Genomic DNA, 26,070 nt, shown 5'->3' on the forward strand with positions numbered 1-26,070 from the left:
AATATTATTCCTACAGAACAAATGAGTTCTGTAAAACTACAAAGTCTCCTGGAAACTCTGTCAGGTGTTACAGGTGTGGTTAATTAAAAAATAATAGACTAAACCCATGAAAGCAGTAATAAAAAGTTAGAATACTGCTTATGCACTCAGTAATACAGAACAAGTGTTCTTGGAGGAAAGGTTTAAGAGCCAAAGGATCAGTCAGGTGGCAAGTACTTCACTAGATTTAACAACTGAGGAAGACGCTACAAATACCGAAAGCTCTGGTGCAACTAATAATAACATTAGTTCATAGTTAGAAGTTGGCTTTAGAAAATGGATAAAACACAACTAGCAGAAATAAAGAAGCCTGCTTGCATCTCACAGATGAACCTGTTCCAGTACCCTCATTGCACCCGGTGTCCTACACCAGGGAAGCAGTGTGTGTGTGCTGGAGTGAGCGTTCTGATGGGCTGTGTGCTGGATAGGCAGTGGCCACAACCTCCTGCCTGCTGACCTGCCAGGACAGCTGTTACTGCCTGACGAGTCAGAGAGATCCCTGAGGGAAGATGCAATGAACTCCTCCCTGGCTACGTGGCATGTGGGCCCTGTTAGAGAGTCTCTGCCTCCTTCTTTAAGAAATCTGTCGTTTATTATTGAAATCAGCCCCGTATGGCTGAACTAGCAATGGGCTGGAAGACACTGGAGAGGAAAAAAAGGAGAGGGAAGCCAAATCATTTGGAATGCAGCTAAAATGCTTCAGAGAGTTTAAGGTTAAAAAGAATCGCTGGATCACACACCGACCGCTGGCCAGTAAGTCTTTCGACTAGTCCCAAACTGAACTAAGGATCTTGTTCATGATTAAACTATTATAATTGCATTAGGTTATCTCAGCTCCCAAACACTGATTTCTATTCCATGTTCTTTTCGACCATTTCAAAAAGCTTTAGCATGCCAAATCTTGCAGATCTTTTTGACAAATCGATAATGCTTTTTCAACGTATTTTATAAGATATTTCCTCCAGTGCTGTAGTCCTTTGGCAGGTCTTTTCTGCATGACTTGATCTTTAATGTCAACACACCTTGTTCTACTATCAGTCTCATTAATACACACAGTAATCCAGGTAGTACATCCAACACTCATACTGGACACGTTGCACTGGGACCTTATCTATAATAGTTTGCTTGATATGTTTTTTAGATGACTTTTTCTAAGACCTAAGCTCTCATTCCAGAGGCATGGCTTGCATCCTTGGAAAATTTGGCTGTAAATTTGGCTTACACATTTGGCTGTAACAGCCTGTTTGAAAGTGTTAATTTTACTAAGCAGTCCAGATGACATTGCAGTTGCTCTCACAGTAGTTTACCAAGTTACCATTTAGCACATCCACGGATTTGCTATTAACAAAGTGAGTTTATTCTGGATATTTCATAAAAACCTTAAAAGATGCTGAGCCTGCAGAACCTTGCAAACCCCAAACCCATGAAGACTAACCTCTTAAAAATTTTCTTTCAAAAGTCAGAAAAGATTTCTTTGTTTAACACATTAACCATTCAAAAGCATTAGCCATTAGAAGTATATTTGGTATTAAACATAGGACTCAGAGACCATTTTGCAGTTCTAAGCCTAATCATTAAAAACAGTAGCCATGATGTTTCTGCAGTTACTTTTATCAATTTACCTGCAAATGTCACTGAATAAGGCTATCAGAATTGGTTTGTAAGTCAAGTGAGGTGATTCATATTAAGGATATCTTACATATTTCTTATCAAATCGTTTACATATTTTCCCTTGCTTTCCCTCTGATTGCTGTTAAACAGTCGAGAACAGCACAGGTCACCGTGCTTGGTCTTCTGAAAGTGGGCAGAACACGAGTGGGTTTGTTCGTTTCACTTCTCGAGAACGTATTTTATATTTAAAGATTTATTAAACCCCAAACTTAGCTACTTCCTCAGGCAACTCAGCCAAGATCCCAAGGTGCAAATTAGCCAGACATCATTAAAACTGTCTAGATTTGCTCGCAACAGCGGTCTCCCCGCGGACCTCCCCAGCGCCAGCCGCGTGATGCCAGCACAGCACCTGTCTTCTCCCAGGTACGCCGGCGGTGCTGGATGAGCATCATGCTCCTTCAGCACCGCCGGCAGCGCGCGCCGCTACAGCCGCGGCACCTAAGGATCACCTCCATCCCGGAGCGACTCACGTCCCTCAGCCCTTTTTATTCCTCGGGTTTTTTTTTAAATTCCCCTCCGTCGCCCCACGCCCAGCAGCACCCCCACGCCGAGGTTTGAGCGAGATGCCAGCCCCCACCCCAGGTCCCCGTGGCCGCCCCTCGCGACACTGCCCCCACTCCCACCGGCGATGCTGCGCTTCCGCGGACCCCGGCAGCGGGCGGGCGGCGCCCCTCATCCCGCCGGGCGGGGCCGCGCTCCCGGCATGCCCGAGGGGGACGCTCCCAGAGTGGGTAGGTGGGTGGTTGGGTGGGCGGAGGGAAGGAGGGCGGGAGGGTGCGCGCCCGCCCTCTCCCCCCCGCCCTTACTCACGCCGCTTCCCATTCCCACCCGCTTCCCATTCCCACACGACGCGGAAACCGGCGCCCAGCCGAGCCGCTGTAGCCGGCGCGCAGGGCGCATGCGCGGCAGGGCGGGGGCCGGCGTCTAGTGGGGAGCGCTCCGGCCGCCGGTGCCGCCCGCAGTCCCCGCCCGCTCTCCCGCACTCCCGCCCGCCGCTGCCCGGGCACCGGCGGTCGCCGCGCAGCGCCCGCGCCCTCTCCCGCGCCGGGTCCTGCCCCGCCATGAAGTTGAGCAGCCGGGGCCGGGGATGCTGCGTGGGCGGCAGCCGGGAGCGCGGGCCGCCGCCGCGGAGCCCTTTCGTGCACCAGCTGCGCTTCAGCCCCCTGGAGAAAGCCAAGGTAGGGGCGTGCGGGGCCCCCCCCTCCTCCTTCCGCGCCGTGGCCCCGGGGCGCACCGGCCGGCGGGCCGCGTCCTGCGGCGGGCGGGGGCTCCCCGCCGGCGCTTTGTAAGCCCGAGGGGCTGGGAAAGCCGGGGGGAGCCGGTGCCTGTGTGTGTGCGTGTGTGCGGGGCGGGCGGGGGCTGCGGGCGGGCGGGCGGGGGCGGCGGCGCCGTGCCCGGGGCGGGCGGGGGGCTGGGGGCGGCTGTGATGCTGTAGCGCCTCAACTTGTGCTCCGATGCCTTCTTCAAAGGAAAAAAACCTGTGGGTTTTTGTTTTCTTTTCTTTCCTTTTTTTTTTTTTTTTTTTTAGCGGGTTTGTTTTGGATTTGGTTTTTTTTCTTTTGGTTTGGTTTGGCTTTTAATGGGGGGCGGAGAAGCGGCCCTGCGGAGCCCATGGTTTCCACCGTCAGGTTGAGGTATTAACCCTGGGCCGAGGCATCCCGTGCAGCCCAAGTTTGGCTCCCAGGTAAATAGTCCCTGCGGCGTAATTTAGGCATTGTACAGGTAGCGGTGAGATGACAGGAAGCAGTATTAAGATGCAAATTTGCAGTTGCATGGCTTTTTGTTTGGTTGATTGGTTGGGGTTTTTTTTCCACCCCCTCTGTGCCTCGGCCTCGCTCGCCTCGCACTGTGAGCAGTAGGTAGTTGGGTATTCAAAGGGCATGGCCCTTGTCTTAGGCATTCGGTAAGATCTGGGTCACTTGCTGGAGAGAGAAATACCGCCAGAGACTCACCTTATGAGGGCTGGCCATTTCTGTGACTTCCATCACTGTCATACTTAAGTTCTTTAAAGCTGTTTTGGGAGTGTGACAGCGTACAGTGCCTATCGATATTGGAAATTAAGATCCACTAATAGCGAACCTTTTGGATCAAGGTGCTCTAGATCCGACTTTGATTTAATTACATTTTGAGTGAAGTTCGTTGTTGCAATGCCCTGTTGCTGTCTAGATATTTAACACAAGATATGTATGGCCTGACTTAAAAAACATTGGAATGTGCCTCATGTTACGTATCTGGCAGCCAAGGAATTTGTAGTAGACTCCAGTAGAAAAGATTTTTACTTTTTTAATCAAGTTTCCCAGTATGTATTCACTGGTTACTGAGAAACTGTTGCTTAAGCCACAAAAGTGAGAAAAGGTGTCTGTCATTTGCTGCATTTAGTTTATACCTAGGGCTTCCTCAATACATTGCATAGTTGTAATGATTTCCTTTCAGTGTTCCCCTACTTGTTCCTGAAGTCACGTTTTCTATGTAATTAAGGAGGTAGAAGTCTTTCAGGGAGCAGAGAGAAGCAAAGATAGCATGTATTCATAGGGACTAGAATTGTGTCCAGTTATAACAATATTTCATTTTGCAGTGTTATTATATTTTTTAACTGTTACTTTCTACTTGGTTATTTATAAGAAATTTTGAAAATACTGCTGGGAGAGCAGAGGATCAGTTTTACGGTTTTTGCAGTATTGAGTCTTATAGGAGCTATCAGCATTGCTGATCTGTTCTTAGTCCTGACAGACTTTTAGGTGCTTCGTCAGCGAAGTGACTGGTTGTAGAACATATCTGCCTTCTGTGTGGGCTGCCCTGTGTATCTGTACAAAATGTGAGCTTTGCTAATGGACTTCAAGGATTTATTACATTCAATGAAAACTGCAAGATGCGCTTAAAGCTCTGTAATTTTTGACGGTGCACAGACCAAGGGAATAGCTGCCTTGCCAAAGAGCGTGTCTCGGTCTTGCTTTTTAAGTGAGTTATATTTTACTGATACACAGCAGCACCGATTTCTTGAACCCAAACTTTCTTACAGTCTTATTTTCGCAGTTTTATGTGAGGAAAAAGCATGTAAGCTGACAAACGGAACTGTGACAGATTTTCTTCTTTGCCTCAATCATGCTTTTCCAGCTTCTTCACCAGTTAAAAGTTGTGCTTGAGATAGAAGCTGTTAAAGAAGAGGTGTGGAACTGTTCCACTTGTGAGAAATGCTCCCAGAAGAAGTGTTCCCCAGGGTGAATTATGGCAGTGCGTGTTCTCTTCCACACAGTCCTGGCCAGCTACAGAGGGTTCGGTGTGAACTATTACAGCTGAACTCACTTCCTGTTCAGCTGTGGGCACAGATTGTGTCACAGGCTTTTCTGTCTGTCCTGTGAATCTAGCGGAGGACATTTGGGATTGCAGAGCCTATCGAGGAAAGTCAGGAATGCAGGTACAAGAAATAGGAAGCACAGGAAACTGGGAGACAAGACTGCTTTGTCTGAAGGTGTGTTGTCTGTTGCTGATGGTCTGCCAGATAGCCCCGTTATCTTCCCTACAACCTCGTCCTGCACTTCGCAAGAGGTTAGACTGGCTTTTTTATTCATCAATACAACTCAAAAGTAAGTGCATTTTAGCATGTTTCAGTCTGAGACTGTGGGAGTGAAAGAAAGATTGAAAGTAAGACGGCAAAACAACCATAAAGGGGAAGAACAGCAAAAAGAAATCCTTTTGACTGTGAAGGAACTGTTCACATCATCTTTTATTGACTTTATAAAATTTATAATCTGGGAGATTACAGGAGCATAAAAGCAGTGAGGCTGTTTCAGAACTGAATCTCATTCATCCTGTAGAAATGATGGCTATTTTACTCTGATCTGAGGGTGACAGTAGGAGTCATTCTTGAAGCTACTTGTTTTATTTTGGTACTGTAATAAAAAGATCTTTTCTGAGAAGAAGACAGACATGATTTCATTAATCATGAATTTCTTCTAGGCACCAACACGTAAGTCAAAGCTCTTAATTCTAGTTACTGCTGCAGAACAGGCAGAAGCATTACCAGAGCTGAGCTGTTACTAACTGTCCATAGCTTTGTTCCCCTGCTACTTAAAAACACAGTATGATGCCATTTTCCTTGCTTCCAGTGTTTCTGGCCCTTTTATTTCACCAATGCTGGCATTCATTTGGTGCCTTGGTGAGCTGATTTGGCTCATTAAACCAGCATATCATTGTGTTTTTCTGTGTTCTGATTGTTTTCTTTTGCTGGGATGGCTTTTTTTTCCCTCACTAATGAGCTATATTCTCTGGTTGCAAGTTCACATAAGTGCTAGAGCTGACTCAAGGGGAGGATGGAGGAGGGAGTGAACAGGACCACTCTCTTTAGCAGCAGTGATCTCTTAGCTTGGGTTAGTTGCACATAAAAATTTCTACTCCTGTGTTTGTTTCCATGAATGTACCAAGTGGGGAATTTGGAGATGGGAAAGAGAATTGCTGAGGGATGAATTCATAGCTCCTTCAGTGCCATCTTTGAGTTGTGCTATAAGAATGATAATAGTGAAGAAGTAAAAGTGTGGGGCAAGATGTAATCTCTATCTGATATGTGTAAAAGAAAAATCAAAACTTCTACCATGTCAAATACTATTTCCTTTTTTCAGTACATTACAATTACTTTATAACAAGTCATGGAAATTTTGTTATGGATAAACTGATTTTTAATGATCTTTCTCACTATCACTAATTTCAAAGTTGCATTTTTTTCTGCCTCTCTGTGCGTGAGAGGTACGATAGTGGATTTCAAGACAGGAAATGGACCCACAGAAGTAGAAACAAGGATACTCTCTGATTCTCTTGCTCTGGGTGTTCTGAAGAACTTAAGTCCCTTTTAAGTCCATATTTTATACCTTTATCGTGAGTTGACACTCAAATCTGAATGCAGAGTCTCTAAACAAGGAGAAGATATGATACCTTTTTAGTTTAAGTGACTTGCCTTACATTAGATTGAAGCCATTCTGATGGCAGAGTGGAGATCAGTTTCCCAGGGCAGCCTTCTGTTACAAGCTGTAAGACCATCCGCTCCCTTCCTGCTCTCCATGGGTCTTTCACAGTTTACACTTCAACTTCTGAAAAAGTAAGTTGGATCCTGTAGACCAGCAAATATTAAATAAGCTGTAGTCAAACCCCTCTTGAGAATTTTGATCATGAGCTGAACCTCCCAAAATACAGCTCCAAATGAACCTTTAGGGTTTTTTAAATGTATCTCAAAACACATCTGTTTACATATGACTTATTAGCAGACAGAATTTGTAATTTTAATAGGAGACGTGTCTGGGTGAATGTCCTAAATGTGTAAAGATGTGATCTTCAACATAAGATATCTGTACAAGGTCAGACCAGAAGTGTGTATCTCCTGCATTCTGATCGCTGACAATAGCCAGTGGGGACAGGATCTTATCCCTTTTTCTGTCTGACACTGACACTATTACTGTACTATCCTCTTTTACAGGATAGAAGCTTTCTTACCCAGGAAGATGTCTGAATATAGATGTAGACTGAACTGGTTTTCAAATGTTAGTGTCTTTCACGATTCCTAACCTCCTTCAGGGGCTAAGTATATTTCTCTCTCCTACGAAATTTCTTATGTGGACAGGTACTGAACTACCACCTGCTAAAAAGAGGCTGGTGTCACAGCCAAATCCTGCACACTTGGTGCACTTGCTTCTTGCTGGCCATTACCACCAATGCTGTCTTTGGAAGATCAAGAGGCCTTTTCTGCACATTTATGCTACCTTTCATGACGTGATGGACGCAAGTACTGCTTCCCTTCTGTGATGTGGCACTAAAATGAGCTTGATCCAAAGGATTGCTACAGAGATGCAAAGGATGGAATATTTCACTACCAGTCACCTACCATTTGGCTTTGCCTTGGTATAGGAGGAGACTTTGAGGAGTGGGAGGGAGAGAGTGTGAATCCCAGAGGACTGTGTCCTCACCTGCATTTTGTTTCCCTTATTTCTTGATGGCTGGTCCTTCTCATTTTAAGAACTTAGAAGGCAGCTGCTCTCTCATCTCCAGAAAGCTCCCCTGTCTGCTTCCAGACATGGTGGTCTTCTCTGTGGATGCAGAGTTGTGTGAGTTGGTGTAACTTTGGCGCTCATCTGACCATTGCAGTGTGTGAAGTTTTACTATTTCGTCTGAGAAAATAGCCTATCTAAGAAAAAAAATAATCCTTTTTCTATCAGTTCTGCAAACTAAAGCAGTCTACACAAGGACTGGAATCCTGGTTTGGGGAGTGAGACCATTATTGTTACAGGATGATGTCTTGTAACGGTGCCAGTCTGAACCATCACTGTAAAATCTGGTATTGCAGTGGGCTGATAGCTTAGGCCTTGAAACTGATACCTTGGGCTTTTCTTCTGTTGTATGCTCCCTGCCCCTACCCTAGATTTACAGATATGTGCAGCTGCAGGGTGAGGTGGTTCTTGAGCTGTTTTGGGAAGTGAGAGGAATTGGGAACTGATCAGTGGGAAACTGAGCTGCATGATGACTGGATCTGCATCAGGGAAGAGAAGAATATAAATAAAGCTTTCCACAGCAGCCTGGAGATTCATCAGATTAAGCACAACATGAGACAGCAGCTTATGCCTGTTACTCATTTTTGCCCAGCCATTGTGATGCTGAAAAGTGCTTTTTTTTTTTTTTTTAACCTTATTTAGTTACACCTGTGAATATGTAGCATATTTACTTTTAAATTCTCTTTACATGGCCCTTGCTTCCTAGTGTCTTCATCTTCTGTTAGCCTCCATTGTACAGCTGGAGGAACACTGGTGCTACCTCAGTCAGCTTGAAACAGTTTTCGGTTCCCTCTGTTTCCCTTAGCTAGTTCTGAAGCTGTACCCCCTCCACTTTAAGAGGGTTTTTTTTCTTTCTTCCTGTCTTTTGAGTGAGAAAGATGTGACTTGGACCGTGGAACTGTTCCCTGGAGCAAGTGGATCACTGCACAGATAGTGTTTTCTGGAGGAGAGTTGGAAATAACTCCAAACAGCTCAGGAAAGACTCTACTTTTGGGAGAATTGTTTGAAAGACTGAGGGAGAAGTTCCAGCATGACATGTTTTTCAGCAGAGTTGAAGGAAGAGGGCTGATTGTCAGGGAATGGCCTCTCTGAGAACCAGAGTGCTGGGAGGAGGTGCAGAAGCAACTGGCTTCACCATGGCTTCCTAGAGGAGGATAATTTCTTGGAAACCTCTGCTTTCCAGGGAGTTGTGCCTCGTAGCGCAGACCTGGAACTTAAAATCCTATACATGTCTGGATGTTTGTCCACGGGTCTCTGTACAGTATTCCCACAGCTTCTGGTTCAAAGAACATACTAGAGAGGAAGAGATCTCCCATTTGCATCCTGTTTTGCTGTGTGAGTGCACCCTGCTGAAGTGTACATCACTGTCTGGTAGCTGCTGTGATTGACTGACTTCTCTGTAGTGCAACAAAATTTACAACACACTCATGCTAAATATTTGCTTTATGTGAGGCTGCAGAAAGGGAAGAAGAGCATGAGGTTGTATTCATTGACAAACATAGGGTAAGCAGAAGAGTGGAAAGCTAAAACTCCATTAGCTCTATTGAGCACGTTGTGTTTCAGCTATAATTAAGATGGTGAATACAAAATTGTTGTGCATACCCCACAATTATTTGTTTGGAATTGAGTCACGTTCTGCTGTTCTTAATATTAGGTATTTTTCATTTAAGACTTGATATCAGTTTCTAGGAATGGGTGACTTTTTCAGTCTGAGATTGTGTTAGAATAATGCTTTTTTTTTTTTTACTATTGTTTTGCAGATTGCCTTCATGACCTTGACTCTGTTTCCTATCCGACTCTTTTTTGCTGCTTTTATGATGTTGCTGGCCTGGCCTTTTGCATTCCTTGCTTCAATGGGATCTGATGAGCAAGAGCTTGAAAAACCCCTCTCCTGGTGGCGAAGGTGAGTCACTGATGTGGTGAACTACTAAGAGAACCATCATATAGTTCAGCAGTTTGAAATAGAGAAGATGGGAAGTACCTCATCTCTGTTTCAGAGATGTGCTTTTCTCTTCAAAAGAAAAATATAAAAATTAAACACTTTCCTCCAATGGGAAACTAAGATACCTCAACTCTTGGATTTACCAGGTGACCCAAGAATTACAGGGAGAAAAATTGGTATCTCTGGCTTCTTATCTTTATTGAGTATATAGTGTGAAGCTTTGTTGTGGCATCCTTCACTTTCACCTATTCTTGTAATGTCAACTTCTGGTTATGAAGATTGACTCTATGGAATGTGCCCAGATTTCATATTCTAAATCGTTATTTTACACTGCTTCACCCCATTGTTTTCTACCCCGTGGTGAATTGACAAAACTTGTGTTGATTGCCTGAGGGCTTGCCCCATACTTTAGTGCTTATTAAAAGTCTGTACTTGTTTTGGTATTGGAATGCTGATTAAGATAGCAGGTAAGATAGTGTTCACCCATCCATGAATACTGCCATTAGAGGAGCAAGAAAGGAAGAGTGTATAGCCTTGTCTGTAGAGAACTTTAAAATTAGGGTCTAACACTAGCATGAGGGAAGCTGATTGTGTTTTGCATCACAGGAGGGAAGGAGGTTGAGAACCACAGAGGCATGTCACTTTACATTTCATTCGTAGTGATGTCAGTATAATAACTAAAGGAGTCATGGACTGCCTTCAGTCTTGCATACATTTATTTTAAATCCTTTTAAATTGTCCCTCCCCCATTTAATCCAGTTTTCAGTGTCACCCTGCTCCCCAGCTTCCCAGTCCCTTTAAGTGTAACAATTTGTTGTGTTTGGGTTTTATACTCTGTTGGTTTAAAGTTTCTCTTTTTATGACTATCAGAACGTTTAAAAAAACCCAGAAAACCAAAACTCCACAAAAAAAACCAACAAACAAACAAAACCACAAATAAACAAAAACCACAACCAACAAACCTCCACAAAGCAAAAAACCAAAAACACATCACCCAAAACACTTTAGGAGGAGTTGGGGAATAGGGAAGAAAGCAAAATATTTCCAGTGCTCTCATATGTATTCTGTATTTGAGAATCTCTGCCCTACATTTCTCCACTATTTTGTTTGGATAAACTTGAAACCAAGAATCAGGGTTATTGCATTCTAGCGGTATCCTAGGACTCAATTTATTACAGCTTTTTAAGTGTTACTAGAAAACATTAGGCATTGTGTAGAAGAAACTCAACAGTCATAGCCTGAATAAAAATTAGTTTAATGATAAAATAAATGCCAATCTTACTGTGATTAAAATGGATTAATATTCAGGCATAAAATGAATTGAACAGCATCTTACCTTGAAAGTGGTCTTAAATCTACTAGGAGTCTGTGCGGTGTTGAAGCTCTGTTTAAGCATCGTATCCTGTCTGTACTTTTCTCATGTATATAAAGTTTTTAAGCAATATTTTTCTTTTCATTGTAGTAAGGTATTCCTGTAGCAGCATAACCGTTTTCTCAACTCTTTACAGGATAGTGGATGTTTTGCTGAAGGCAATCATGAGAATGATGTGGCTTGCTGGTGGATTCCACTGGATAAATGTTAAAGGCAGACGGGCATTGCCAGCGGAAGCAGCAATATTAACTGTGGCTCCCCATTCTTCCTACTTTGATGCCATTCCAGTAACTATGACCTTCGCCTCCATTGTGATGAAAGCAGAAAGCAAAGATATTCCTGTTTGGGGAAGTAAGTTGGTAGATACTTGATTTTTCAAGAACAATCAAAAATCATTGCTTAGGAAGTTCACTGGCTTTGTATGAGAAGGACTGAAACACAAAGAAAAATTTGCTATAACCTATGGTGAGATTTTTTTTTTTTTAACTGATCTACTTGGAATGTTGATAGGAAAAAATTGGGGGAGATGTTGTTCTTTTTCCCCTTTCTCCAAAATTGAATCATTGTATGAAGTCAAAGCAATCCTACAGAGCTCAAGTTAAATTTGCAGTAAAATTGCAACATTCTAAGACCTGACAGATAGAAAAGCAAATTAGGATGGGCCTATGGAAGCAAAGACTGATGCTAGAGAGAAAGTCCACCAAGACTTCTTGGTGCGAGCTGGCATGCCATGCTGGAAATATGTTTTAAGGATGTTGTCTGCTCTGAATGGTACCCTGCCTTGAGGGAGTGCTTCTAATCCTTCACGCATCACAAAGTTTGTTTCTGGCAGGGTGTGAGAGATGAGCAAGAGCAGATTGTTGTGCGCTCAGATTTAGTCATGAGAAGAGCAGATGCCTGAATCAGTAGTGTTTGAATAGTAGCTTGTATTATCATTTTTCAGTGTAAATTCTCACAAATGTTTGAGAGATATATGTGACTTCTGGTGCAGTTGTGCCAAAAAAAGAAAAAGTGCAATTTTTTTGGTCCTGTACACTTCTAAACAAAATCTATGTGGAAGCATTTTGGGTAGGTCCACCATATTGTGTCTAGCAGCCGGCAAAGTTCAAAGAATCTCCCTTCGTCTCATTATGTAGATTTTGTGGGTAATATAAAAATGACAAAAGATTTCACTCTGGCCTTGGGTAGGACTCTTTAGTTTAAAAGTCTAAACGAAAGCTTTGACTTCCTTTGCAACTGAGTAGAATCAGGCTGTTGGTGTTGACGTCCTCCTAAAATTTCATTAGACAATGTGTTCTTGAGGTTGCATTCCAAACTTGAAGCTGAGACGTGGCCAGGAATGGTGAGTGGTTACACATGGAAGTTTCATGTAGAGAGTCCTATGTTAAAAAGGTCTGCCTGTATCAGGTAAAGCTCAGTCTGGAACTGGAGTTGTATCTCAATTTCATTGAATATCTTAATAGAGTTTAGAAGTTTGTGGCAGTGAAAAATCTGTGTAAAAATGAATAGATGCTTTGAACAAAAAGGGTGCAAGCATGTGCTTTTGAAAACGGACGTATGCAAACAAGCGTAGTGTGAAAACAAAAGGAAAATGAACACCCTTATCCAGTACTGAGAGAAGATACTGTTGTGAGACAGTATGTTGGCACTCTCATACAGCATAGGTGTATCCAGGCCAGCTTAGGCTCTAGAAGCAGGCCAGACATAGAAGCAGACATAGAAGATTTATCTTCTTTCTCGGGTGACTCAATTTGCTGTTTAGTAATTGCTGGCTCAGCAAAATAAAGTAGTCTGTGTGGAACTCCATTTGACTTGAAGGTGGACTGTATGGAGGACCCAAACTAGATGAGGTAACTCTTGGCCATGTTGTGTTACTGAAATGTGATGAAATGGCAGAATGGCATTTGACAGAATGCTGTAATGGGTACTTAACTACCCACGTTGTAGATTCAGTGGGAAATAGTAGGAAAGCCTGAGGAGAATTCGTAGGGATATGGAGATTGCAGTTCCACTGAATGAAACGCAAATAATGCACATCAAGTAGTTAAAACTATTTCTATGTACCTAATTTAATTTTAAGGTAACTTTTAAAGAATTCTTTTGAAAGTCTAGTCTTATTACAATACATTTTAAAAATTATTCACTTGATTTTTGTTCATGTGTGAGTAAAACCAGTTACAGAAAAACAGAAAACATGTAGTGATTTGGTGGAATATTACTGGAATGTACAGTGCAGTCAAATAAATGGATGTTTTGTCCTGTATCATTGCATTTACTTTATGTTATGCAGCCACAAAAGTTATGTAGTCCCTTTTAAAGTATTCACAAAAATGCCACAGAAATGAGGCATAGCAAGGGTCGTAACTGGGATTCAGAGTTCAAAAACCTTTTTTGTTTTTAGAGGAGTACTTTTGTATGAGCAACACTAATTACAGCAACTTGTGTTATTTAAGTAAATGGACTTAACAGAGAGGTGAGTAATCACTATATAGATTAGTTTACCTTAAAAATTAGTGAAAACTTTCTAGTGGAGTAAAGCTGTCATTTACTTATTTATTTTTCTGCTTGAAAGACGTTTTCTGTGAAGCAAATAGTGCTATCTTCTTTGATCTAGTGTTTTAATCCTAATGTTATTTACACTTCTCTACAGACACACGCGTGAAAAAAATAAAAAAAAAGTTAAAAAATTATATTTCTCTCATGCTGTCTATCTGTAGAAAGGTGCTTATGTTTTTATTGGATTGCCTTGTGAATTGTCAACACTCTAGACATTCATCTAGAATTTATCCCAGAGAGGTCAGAATTGGGTTTTATGTTCTTCAGTTTTGTAAGTCTTGCAGACTTGTTATACCATCTCCAGTAAAGTTTTGTAGCCAGTCACTGATAATCCTAACCTTCCTATCTGTTAATTGAGTCTTGTTAATGGTCATTCAGAACCTTCTGGGAAGCTTTGAATGAAGTACATTTATTTAACTCTCTGAACAGACTCAGGTGTGTAAAACATGATATGACAGGGGAAATTTGAAGATAGTTTTCAAGGACAAGGACTTTGGGTAAAGAGTAGATAGTCATCCAAAATATCCAAGTGTGATATAAATAAGTCATCTTTTTGATGTAATGACAGTGTTTATTGGGACATTGTACGTTCTGTATCAAAGGGATCAGGTGCTTTAGCAGGTGCAAAAAGATCTGATTGCTAACTGGTTACTAAGATTGGTTCTGCAAATATTTTAATAGGTTTCTGGAACTGTATTATTGTACCCTTAGTTTGCTAGTCGTGGAAGCTTCTGATCCACTTACAAGTCCAGATTATTAAAAGCCTGTTCTTCATGGGATTGGAATATTCCACAAGTGTGCTTATGCATGAGTGTTTTATTGCTTTCTAACTTGAAGGCCCCTCTTCTGGACCACAAAGTCCAATTTCAGAAGCAGACTTAAGTCTTGTGACTCTTACAGACATCTTCCTCTTTAGGAAAACAAAGAGAAGAAAACTCAAATTTAAAAATGCACTTTTGTTCTGACAGAAGAGTATTGAACTCTTCAGTTAGTGGTCAGTAGTGAAGAAAATTATCCACTTGGCACACACACAAGTTTAACAAACTCTGAGGAGGAACTGCTTGCCCAAATATAAATGAGATTTCAACCAAAAAAAAGTCAGTATCTAGGAAGTAGAGTATGCCAAACAGACATCATGATGCTGAAGGAAGACATATGTTTCCATGCAGTGACTTTCCAGAGTTTTGGTAGATTGGAGATGTGAAATTCACCTGACCACTTAAGTGTGAAACGTGCAGCTGGGAAGATGACATCTAGGAGTCTGTTATACCTTACATGGGCTGAAGAAGTCAGATCAATTAATTTATCAGCACAAATCCTTACACTTTCCTGTTTTGTCTGCTGAATCTCACTTTAAGTCAGGACAAGGTTTTTGCATAAATTCTGGATAGTTACACTGCCTTATTTTTGACTGTTGAAGCAACCTGGGAAAAAGTAATTTTTCATTGTTGAAGTGGTCAGTGCTGCTGCAGAAATGCTTCAATAAGAAGGAAAAGGTGGGTTTATGGGGATTTTGTTGGATCACTTCTGGGATTTGAATGTCTTCAGTGATGTGAACTTTTAGAAACTAAATTTAAGGTGATAAGCTAGTTTAAACTTTAAGCAACTTCTCAACATCTCTAACATCACCCTCTGAAAAGAAGAGGGATTTAGTACTTGTGAAACGAAGCGGGGGGATATGTTAGCTTAAGTTTATAAAGAGGAAGGAGGTAATTTCTGTTTGGCCCAATACAGAAGAGCTGTAGAGGAAGGGAGAATCATACTGTGCTGTAAAACTATCAATTCTGTCATGGGTGTTTTTTTCCACATCTAGTAAACTCGTGACTTTTTGTTCGAGCTCATCTTTTGAAAGGGCATTATAGGCTTTTCTAAAGCATCATGACTAAAAGATGAGAAATAAGTAATTTGGGGGAAATATTTATGCTTTAGTAGCTGGGTATGTTTTCATTTCAAACCTTAAAAGATGCCAAATTACTCATCAGCTCTTTTATGGAACCTGATCCTTTAGTCCTTCAACTCACATGCCCCTCCCTCTCCCCCACCCCTTCCAAAGCACAGAAGGAAGAGAACTGTGGTAGCTGCTGTAGTTCTTCAGTGAGAATCTCACATTCAAGTACTTCTGAGATTCATCAAAACAGTCCTTGAATCCTTTTTGGAAAAACCTGCTCTAAGGTGAAGGCATCACAGATTTCTTGTCTTTATACACTGTAAATCAGCAGCTTAAACACTAAGGTTGCCAGGATGGAAGCCAGCATCCTATGCTATGTTGGCATTATAGCCTACTTTGAGTACACGAATGAGCTCCCCCATTCTGATGAGCATCTTGAAGTTGTTGCCAAGTTTATCCATTTCATCCTTTCCTTTAAAACCTTCCATTTCAAAATTTAAGGTTTCCTTCAGGCTGTGGACACCCAGATGGCCCTGCAAGATTTCTGTCCTCACAGGAGCTCTCTTGGAAAGACTTAAAATAGTTGCACTATCATCTGTGTATTGTAGGGTATGCCTTTATTATTTGGGTTGGAGTCCTGGGAAATTAAGTAAAAATTACTTCTCATTTAAACTACTGCTGGAGTGCCTAAACCACCATCATATTTTTTAAGCATACTTTTTAATATGGTTCATGGAAGTTACTACAGTATGTAGGAAACCTGCAAACCAACACTACTGCCTGCCTTAAATACTTTTGAGACTGGCAGTAGAAAGCTGAAACATATAGCCATACTCTCATACAGGTATTGCAGGTGTGAAAGCAAACAGCGATCTCTGGGACATAAAAAAGATCTTCATGCCTCAAGAAGTCCTTAAGGGAAATAGACTACACTTTGAAAGACCAACCCAAATACCACAGAATTTACTTCTGTTAAAGCTAAGAGGACACTCGTTATTTACCTCCCACTACTGACTTTTCCTTGTACTGCAGGCTGCATGTGTCCTGCCTTTCTCTTTGGAAATAGGGGAATTTTCTTGTTAATGCTGCTTCTATACCAGGAATACTTGGTATCCCTTCTGTCAGGTGGTCCATCTGCTAGACATTTAGTCCAACTTGGAGAAGTTCTTGGTGTGCATTGAGCTTCAGTGGTTGGTTCAGATTTTAGTCTTACACTTCAGTATTTGTTTCTGTGTATATTTGTTGCTCTAATAATGTTCTACCGCTAACTTTACAGATCTCGTGTAGAGTACCATGACTATAATAATTTTTTCTTAACTTTTTCTGTAAGAACAATATAATTTCAAGTGGAAAAGATCCTAATTTTGGTTGACTTGAGTTTTGTACATAGATACAACTTCATGTATTTGGTGTGTGTGGGCTTCAGTTTTTCCATTTTTAAGGTCCCTGTGTCCATATACAGAGGAAGTAATTTTAGTCTGGAGCCTTAATGGGTTTTTTTCCCCCATAACTTTTATAAGGCTTAGTCCTTTGTAGATTTCTTTTCTTCTTTTCTCTACAGAAAAGAGTGGTTTTCATATTAGATATTATTGCATTTAAAAAGCCTTCATGGTTTTGTACCCCTAAATACAAAATGCACAAGGGGACAACTAATAATATAATCTATATTTTTTCCATAGTAGAAAAAAATGGGGTAAATACTGTAAGTAGATAGCCCACTGCAAGGCTACTTGTATAGCTTACGTCCATGTTAAATGCAAACAGAGCCAGTTGTACTGCCTCAGTAGGCTGCCCTCTTAGTGTGTCAGGAGAATGTATGTGATGGGATTTTTGTCTTGTTTGGGAGAGAGGCCAAGTGAAAGCCTCAAGTTCATCATTCTCTACTTTTGCAGCAGATCTGTGACTTTGTTTGGTGCTGATTCTACAGTGGTGAAAATGTAACTGCCTACTCAAAAGTGTGTGTTTGGATACCTTTTAGAAGAACTGTATTTATGGAGCTCATCAGCCCTGTAAGGCCATCCATCTAAGAGAAGGTCACTCTAAACAAACCTACATCCTGGGGACCTCACTGCCACTGTCCAAGCTTGCTCCACCCCGGCAGATGAACCTCAGGATTAAAGGGTGGGCTCAGTTCAGCGCACACTGTGTCTCACCTAAAAAATCCACTGCGCAGGCTCGAAGGCTTAATGACCTTTCTCAAATCTTCGCTTGCGAAGACTGGCCATACAATTTAGTGCCACATTGCTATTCCATTGCTTTTTGTGTTCCCTGATACCTTGCAGAACCACTGGTGAAGTTGCCAGTGTAGCTGTATCCACTACATGGTTGTAACTGCCAAACATAATTTAAATGGTTTGCTACAATACTATTGTATGTTATATAGCACTTCCTGTCTTGATTTGAAACAAGGTTTCCTCACACTCATTTGCCTCGAAATAGAAAGGTGAAATAATTTTTTTTCTGCTGTTATCTTAAGGAGTTCATTGACACCAGCTGTATGTGTTCAACTCATCAGGGAGAAACCTTTTTTTTTGTATGCACTGAGGTGGTGCTTAAATTGATTGCATGGGAGTTACATTTCTGAAGTTAGTTGGAGCTGCCACCCTGCAATTAATTAACGCAATATTGAATTTTTGCAGGCTCTCTTAAAAAAGGCCATTTTGTGCTAGAGCAGCTTTCAGTTGGTTAGCATATCTGTGGTGGTCTGGCTGTCTTGTAAGGCAGAGGTTTTAGTGAATTACAGGCAGTACTGTTTAAATTGTAGGCATCTGCCTAAGAAGGTGGAGCTGTCATGTCAGCTGTCCTCAGGACTGACACTGCTAGAGAAAAAGCTGAAATAATGACACTGGCAAGGTCAGTTTTGTGAATTGAGGGGTTGTCTGTCTTTGCATGATAGAATTGATAATTCAAGGGTGATTTTAGTGGTGTGAGAGGAACTGGGCAAGCACATTTTTCAGAATCTCTGAATACTTGAGCTGTGGTCTTCAGTACCTGGTTACAGTCAGTCTTGGACAGTTAAATTGCTGAGCAGAGAAAGATATGATTATGTTCTGTTTATTAAACATATTGCACACTTCTGCTTGTTTCCTTTAGCTGCTCAGTATGCCAGCTGTCTGGTGCATTTTCATGCATGCTGCTTTTTTGCTCCTGGCCTGACTTTGTTCTAGTCCTGCCTATTCCTTGCATCACATACTACCTTATGGTATGCTCTCCCTGTGTTTTAACTTGACATGTGACCTCAGTCTCATCTTGTCCACTTATTTGGTATGTTTCTCAGCTTTTCTTTACAAACCTTTGGCCCTGTCCCTGACTTTCTTGCAGAGATTGACTTGGTACAGCCTTTGAATTTTCAGATTTCTGTCTATTTACTGAATATGAAAATATGTGGTGAGAGTAAAGGTCTGTGTAGCCTTATGCTCTGTTTTCAAAAGTGATTAAGAAAAGAGGGTATGAGGAAAGGCAAGTACAGAGCTAGCCTTCCCTTGGTGTGTGCTTTCAGCTTCCTACTGATGAGAGTTTCAGTTTCACTTGTTGGACTTAACCACTAAAGATCTGGTAGCTGGTGTCTTACAGGATCTTCAGTTGCTGTTTAATAGTAAAACAAGAATTCTGTCAGCTTTTAGTCTGATCTCTAAGGAAATAGGAATTAATATGACCACCCTGTCTAAGATTTGATGTGATGGGTTGAAATAGTGATGCCTTCACACATGTATTTGATGAAATAGTGATGCCTTCACACATGTATTTGAAAAAAGGTGATCGTTTAAAAGATACTAAGTTCTGCAAGCTGCATGAAAATACTGTTTGAACTATTTTGTATCATATAATTCAACAGGCAGGACAAATCCATAGGAAACAAAGCTTTCAGTTGTCTCTGTTCTTTTTCAGTACTTTGGAGCTTAGTAGCTTGCTTTTGGGAAGGTTGTAACAGTAAAGCTCCCAGGTTTATGCACAACTTGCCTGTACAGTTTTCAGATACAGACAACATTAGTGTAATCTGATGTTTCTGTCATGTTGCCCTAAGTAAAATCTATCTGCTTGCTTAATTTCTTGTGTTACAGAGAAGACCTTGCAATCCTCCAAAACCTTGGAGCTCTGGATTTATCTTATTCCTTGGCCTGAAGTAACCCAATTTGCATCATTTGGACCTAACATAAAAGAAACTTTGGAGTGAATGCTGGGGATGTTTGTGTCTTTTGCTTTCTTTTATTTTATAATGGTTTTGCTATGGAATAGTAATTTGCAACAGTAGGACAAACTCAGGAATAGCATCACTAAGAAACAATTATGATACCAGATATGGTTTCCCTTGTTATTTTTATTGCTTGTTCTGTGTTTGGGGGTTTTTTCCCCCCCCCCAGTTTTTTATGTATTAATATTTTGGTTTTTGTTTGGGGGCTTTTGTTGGTTGGTTGGTTGGTTTTTTTAGCTTCCCCCAGCAGTAACCCCAGCTGACCAATGATGATCTTTGCTCCCCTAGCAAGCATTGCTGTATAGATATTGTCTGAAAGCAGGCATGTAGGAATAAGTGCAAGACTAAGGTAACTTTTCTGTGATATACTGTTTCCTAAGCTTCGGCAACTTGTGGGATAAAAGCAATATTTCAGAGGCTGGCTTAATGTTTGGGACCTTGCTGTAAGTTTTGACAGATTAGTTTCTCAGGGCCACAGAAAGATTTTGGTGAGTTGCTGGCTAAAATTCCAGTAGGATAACACCAGAACCAGCAGCTTTTGCTGAGTACAGGACTGTAATTCCTTATAGTGTTTGTTTTTTCTTCACGCTTTAAGCACTGGCTGATCCATTAATGCAGCAAGTCTATCCTTGGCAAAAGAAGATTATACAATTAGTGGCAGTGAACTCATCCCACAGTGGTTGGAAATATGAAAACAGTATTTTGGGCAAATAGAATAGCCAAAATTTTTCCAAAACACCACACTCCGGAACCTTTGAATAAAAATACAAGATAAAAAAAGTTATTAAAAGGTATTTGAAGACAACCTGCTTAAATAAAAGCATGAAGCAGTATATTTGAAGGTGCTTCACTTGTAGTGCTTTTGGACACTGCAAAACAGCTGCATATGCTTATTATTTTGAAAGATGTCTTTGGTGTCCTGGTGACTGACATGCGTGGACTGGATCTTGTGGATTGATTTCTGATTTTTGCTCATGTTCATTTTGTGCCTGGCTATGTACAAGAGGATTCCCACTGAGACAGGAAGAGGATGTCTGAGATCTAATTCAGCTGGTATGAGAAACGGGCAAGCAGATGACAGCTGAGAAAATAAGCACACTTTTTCTTTTGATGATACTGAGTCCTCACAAAAAAATAACATCAGGATATGGAATATCTTTTGTGGTATACCTTTAGTGAAACTGAGCTGTCATAGAAGATAAAAGCTCTAAAAACCGGAGACAGTCTGACCCACAGGATATCTTTTGGAAGCACTTTGGAAGAGGGAGATTCCTGCTACTTTGCTGGGTTAGGAGAGACTATAGACTTTGTGATTTTTGTGGCAGGAAGAAATGGCCTATAGAAGCCACAGCTGCATTGTTGCAGAGAACTGTGCATAATATACGCCATCGTGTTTTACATTGTGTGTGTCGTATATATTGGTCTGTATTGGTCTATTAAAAATTGAACTATTACAAAGTGGCAAAATTGTGACAATGGTTTTCCTCACAGAAATTCATGAAAAGATAATGCCAAAATAGCAAAGCTGGTTTTCCTCACCAGCATTTTTGGAACTATTTCAATAAAACTCTAATCATCCAGCTGAGTATTTAAGTTTGCAGTGTAATATAGTAAAGTAGTTATGTTCTTCTACCAAAATTTTTGTCCAGAGGATTACTAGGCAGAGGTGAGGTGGGGGATCTTTTTCAAACAGAGATGAAATAAAGGCTGATTTGTTTGGTTTTGTTTTCCTTCCTCTTCAGCTCTAATCAAATACATCCGACCAGTATTTGTGTCTCGGTCAGACCAGGATTCTCGCAGGAAAACAGTTGAAGAGATAAAGAGGCGTGCTCAGTCTGATGGGAAATGGCCACAGGTACTGTATTCTGCTACTGTTTGAGGAATGGTATTTGGCATTTCCAAGCTTTGGATATGCAGTTTACTTTTTTTGTTGTGAGTGGCTTTAGATGGTTTGGGGTGGGGCGTGGGGGTGAAATTTCCTCCACCCCCTTTTTCTAGAAGATATAATTTAAGATTCTTATGTTTCTCATTGCACTGTGTTTCAAGGAGAGCTGGGTAAGTACAAGAAAATAACTGTCTTTCTTTTCTGCCTGGGAGCAGGAATTTTGTTTTGGTGAAACTTTTGGTGAAAATACTGTTATGCTCTACAGGTGTTTCTGGTCGCTGTCAGCGTTGGAATAAATAAAATTATTATTGAGGGCAGGAAAGAGGCAAATTCGCAGATAAACAAAAATATTGTTGTTATTAAGGTAGAACTTTACTTGACTTCTTTATTGAGCACGATTTTTTTTAATCTATCTGGATTGTTTTTCCCTGAAAACATTTTTGCTGTAATCAGCTTTGAAAATATGTGTTTATTAATACATTCACATTGGAATAGTTTTTAAAAGTCAACTTTTCTTTTACTTCAAGATAATGATATTCCCAGAGGGCACTTGCACAAACCGATCCTGTCTAATTACATTCAAACCTGGTAGGTATTATACTCTGTTCTCTACATAATGTTCTTGTATCTTTGTTTCTTGAAATACCACTTGCATTGTAATTTGCTTGCTGTTGCAGAAGTTGAGTTAAAAATCTTGCAATAGAGTGAAATTGGAATAGAAATTTTCTGATGCTACAGGAGGTTTGTAATTCCACAATTGAACAAGACAGTTTAGATAATTCAGGTTTTTTCTTGGCTTCTGAGATGCATATGAGCTGGAAGACTAGTGTTTCTTACTGGGTTTTTGTTTGTGGCTGTCTCTTTTCTTTTCTTTTTCCTTCTTTTTCTTGCCTCCTCCACTTCTTCCTATTTTGAGTCTGTCATGCAGCATTTAGGTACACTATAAAGCTTAAGGAAGCAGCGTGAATCTATTTCAGCCTGCCTCAGCATTTGTTGCTGTGTTGTGTATGGATGATTCCTCTTCTGTGGAGTTGCATTCTGGTGAAGGTGGCACAAAAGTTTCCCATATAGCTCTGTTAGGAAGGTTACAATTTTTGTGTAACATCCACTTTCTAAGCTCTTTACAATTACTGTCACCTTTTTAGCTTATCAGATTAGACGGGGCTGTAACTGAACGTTGCTGCAGCTGTAAACTGCAGTTCCAATAGGGAGAAATGCCAATACTGCAGTGAACCACCAACCTTTAATGTAAACCTGCCATTATCATGTAGACAGGGAGATGGTCAATGAAGAAGCTTCAGTGAGCAAGGCAGTTGTGAATGTGTGTTTTGACTCTTCCTAGGTTTCTACCTAGCTCATTGTGTTCTGGTCTTACTGTGTGACTTGTAGTTTGCATTGCTTGCAACTTACATATGACTATTAGAATACCATGCAGTGAGTCAGCATTGTGATTCCTTGCTCTGATTCATTTGGCTGAAAGAATCTCAGGCTTGTCTCTCAGCTCTTACCTCTTTAGATGAATGAGTGGTGGTTAGGGAAACACCCATGTCTTTAGCTCTTTGCTCTCCATCTCTCTCCACCTGAATCCCGACTATGCTTTGGAAACTAACCTGAATCCTTCATTTAAGCCCTGATTTACCGCCTTCCCTCTGTGACATAGACCTTTTAGGCACCATGTATTTCCATCTCAAATTCTCACTCTAGCTTCCTCTCCTCTGGCCTAATACATGCTGCTGTCTGCCTCTTGACTGCCTCACTTTTCCTACTGAAACCTGCTTCTGTATCCATCTAGCCTTTCAGAAAGCCTTTACCTGAAAATTCATTACTTATATCACATTGCTTTAGGTCTCTATTCAAGTAGCTGCTTTCTGGATGCCTTTCCCCATTCTACTCATGTGGCCTATGCCCCTTGCCTTTAACTACCTTTTTTTTGGTTTTATGTTTGTGCAAGCTAGTCATACAGGGCAAGGTAGTTTAGTTTTATTCAAGTGGTGGTGTTGTCATCTACTGCTCAGATTTTGTCAGCTTTGGATTATTTCAAAAGTTACTTCAAATGTTCTTCGAGACTGAATGGAAAGTTCTACTGGCCATGAATCTCTGCAGGATTCTATTCAGACAACCTTCATTTAAAGATGTTTATACTCCATTAACAATTACTACTTTTATATCTCAACAATTACTCTTAAAGCCAATGTAACGCTAAGAATACGGTACAGTTCAATCATTCAGTTCTTAATTTTAGTCAGAATATTAGAGATAACTTAGTAAATTGTTGTAAATAATGTAGTTTGAGTAAGCTGTTTTAATTTCTTCATGAGAAAAAGATGTTTAGAGGAATCTAAACATCTGAGCAAGACAGTTATCATGCTTGCCCAATCTTTGTACTAGAAACCAAGAAAATGCTTAGCAAATGACGTAGATCTTGTGCTCCTTAATCAGAACTGCAATTTTCATATGAAATGAAGCAATGCTTCTGTATAATTGCTGCAGTTCAATACTTTATAACTATTAGATTTTCCATAGCTAGGGAATAGAAGTTATGTTAATTCTGTTATTTCAGAGAAGATAAATTGCCTATAAATTGTTGTTCAAATAAAAATAGAAAGCTTCTTTTGCATAAGCAAGCTTGGATTCTTCACCAAAAAAATAACCATGGGGAATATATTGCTGAACTATCTTGTACATTCTCATATTTTTTTAATCATTTATCAAGCTGAATTTGGTACTGAGCTTTGACTTGTGTGCGTGACAATATATGTAAAGGGTAGAGGATAATTAAGAGAACACAAGAAAGCATTTTTAATTATTTATCTGCTGAAAAGATGGATATACATTGTCTTTCTCCAGTGCTTGCTTTTTCAATTACTTGTGAGGCTACTTTCAGATCTTATTTTTTCACTATCAGCTAATTCCTATCAGCCCATTAATTGTATAATTATTTCTTGCTGCAGTAAACTTCTTTTGTAGCATAATGCACTAATAAAGTAATTATGTGTCATATGTGTCTTCTAGGAGCATTTATTCCTGGAGTTCCTGTACAGCCAGTGGTTTTACGTTATCCAAACAAACTGGTAAGTTCAGCTTGCAGTGTGGCTGGAAGTGCAGGGCATTTTCCTGTAAAAACGTTTGCACTTGTGTAATCTTTTAAGTTTAGAAATTTGGAAATTATTGATAAATGCTTACTGGCTAAGTATGTATTCCTTAAGTCGCAAGCAATATAGAGAGTCTGAGACAGTTTAAATGTTTCTGCTTTTATTAGGTTACTCCTGAACAGTGCTCTGAAAGTTATTTGTGTTGTTACAAGAAGCACTGTACGCATGAGGCAAATGGCAATTTCTGTCCAGGATCTGTGTTGCCATGTTCTCCCTATTACTGCTGGAGAGTTTTCTTAACATCATTTACAGCTGGAAGATGCTTCTGTGCCTCCTGCCTTTGGGGATGTTAGTCCTGAATTAATAGGATTGAATAGGATAGTGTGTGGGGACCTCTGCACCTTTATAAAGTGTCTTGTCTGTGTTTTACATTCACTTGGCTAAGGAATGCTAGACAACGGCTAATTCGGAATAGTCCTTCAATATAAATCAGATTCAGGTCAAATGCAAATGATATTGTTTATTTACAATACCTGAAGTTTCATTTTGAGCCCTCTGTGGAGGGTGTGAGGAGTGTGAGAAGTAAAAATGAGACTACGTTGGGTCTTAGCTGATGCATGTCACATCAGAAGATCTCTGTCTCTTTGACTAGCCCATTAATAATCCCTTGTCCTAAGGAAGGATTTTGTTTCGTCTTGGTACCTGAGTTTCTTACAAATACTTCTGTGCATTGTTCTTTCTGTCTACTTACACAATGATATAACACAGAAGATTGAATAAAAAAGAGAAGTACCCAAACGAAGTCGATATATATAGACCATCTCTTTACTGAGACAAGATGTGATGGCAGTCAACTAGTTTGCAGTAACAAATGCAAAAATCGTCTTTGCAGACACTGTGATGAGAATAGCAGCCTGCTATGCTTACATAGCATTAAGTGTATTGTAGCAGGTTGCCTGGGACTTTGCATTACACGATTGTTTTTTTTTCAGGAAAAATTATTCTTTTAATCCAGTTGCGCACTGAGATGTCCTTATTGCCTGTAGTACATAATATGCAAAGTTTGTAAACTAATATTACATGTTCCTAACACTTTATTGACAGAAATTGTGAGCTTTTAACATTGAAGTAAGTCAATATAAATGCAAATGAAAATTTTCATAATTTCTTTGTGTTACTGCAAAATATCATAAAAAACCTGTAACTATTCAAATAGATATCCATTGTGAGCTGGCATGAATTTGTGTATGGGACTTTACTTTTCCCCAGTATTTTTAATTGCTGCGAAACACTTAGTTTTCAGTGCCTTTCTGTGTCATTTAACCCCTAAGGTCTACTTCCTGGAGACCTTCCTAAGATCTAAGCATTAATGAAGGGGGTGCTAATTGCCATAACTATTTG

General features: G+C 40.5%; 1 protein-coding gene across 1 annotated transcript in view; it reads left to right on the forward strand.

Annotated features, from left to right (window-relative positions):
- Positions 1-2,613: 2,613 nt before the first annotated feature.
- The window catches only part of LPCAT1 (lysophosphatidylcholine acyltransferase 1), a 61,244-nt gene continuing 37,787 nt past the window's right edge, over positions 2,614-26,070 (forward strand). Inside the window, exons 1-6 of the mRNA XM_027719366.2 lie at positions 2,614-2,888; positions 9,503-9,645; positions 11,193-11,407; positions 21,435-21,547; positions 22,105-22,165; positions 24,590-24,648. Of these exons, the coding sequence (XP_027575167.2) occupies positions 2,772-2,888; positions 9,503-9,645; positions 11,193-11,407; positions 21,435-21,547; positions 22,105-22,165; positions 24,590-24,648 (708 nt within the window). The 5' untranslated portion in view covers positions 2,614-2,771. The remainder of the gene's footprint in view (positions 2,889-9,502; positions 9,646-11,192; positions 11,408-21,434; positions 21,548-22,104; positions 22,166-24,589; positions 24,649-26,070) is intronic.

This window comes from Pipra filicauda, unplaced genomic scaffold (genome assembly GCF_003945595.2).
Source record: "Pipra filicauda isolate LSUMZ 115617 unplaced genomic scaffold, ASM394559v2 scaffold56_size3634133_pilon, whole genome shotgun sequence".
Lineage (NCBI taxonomy): Eukaryota > Metazoa > Chordata > Aves > Passeriformes > Pipridae > Pipra > Pipra filicauda.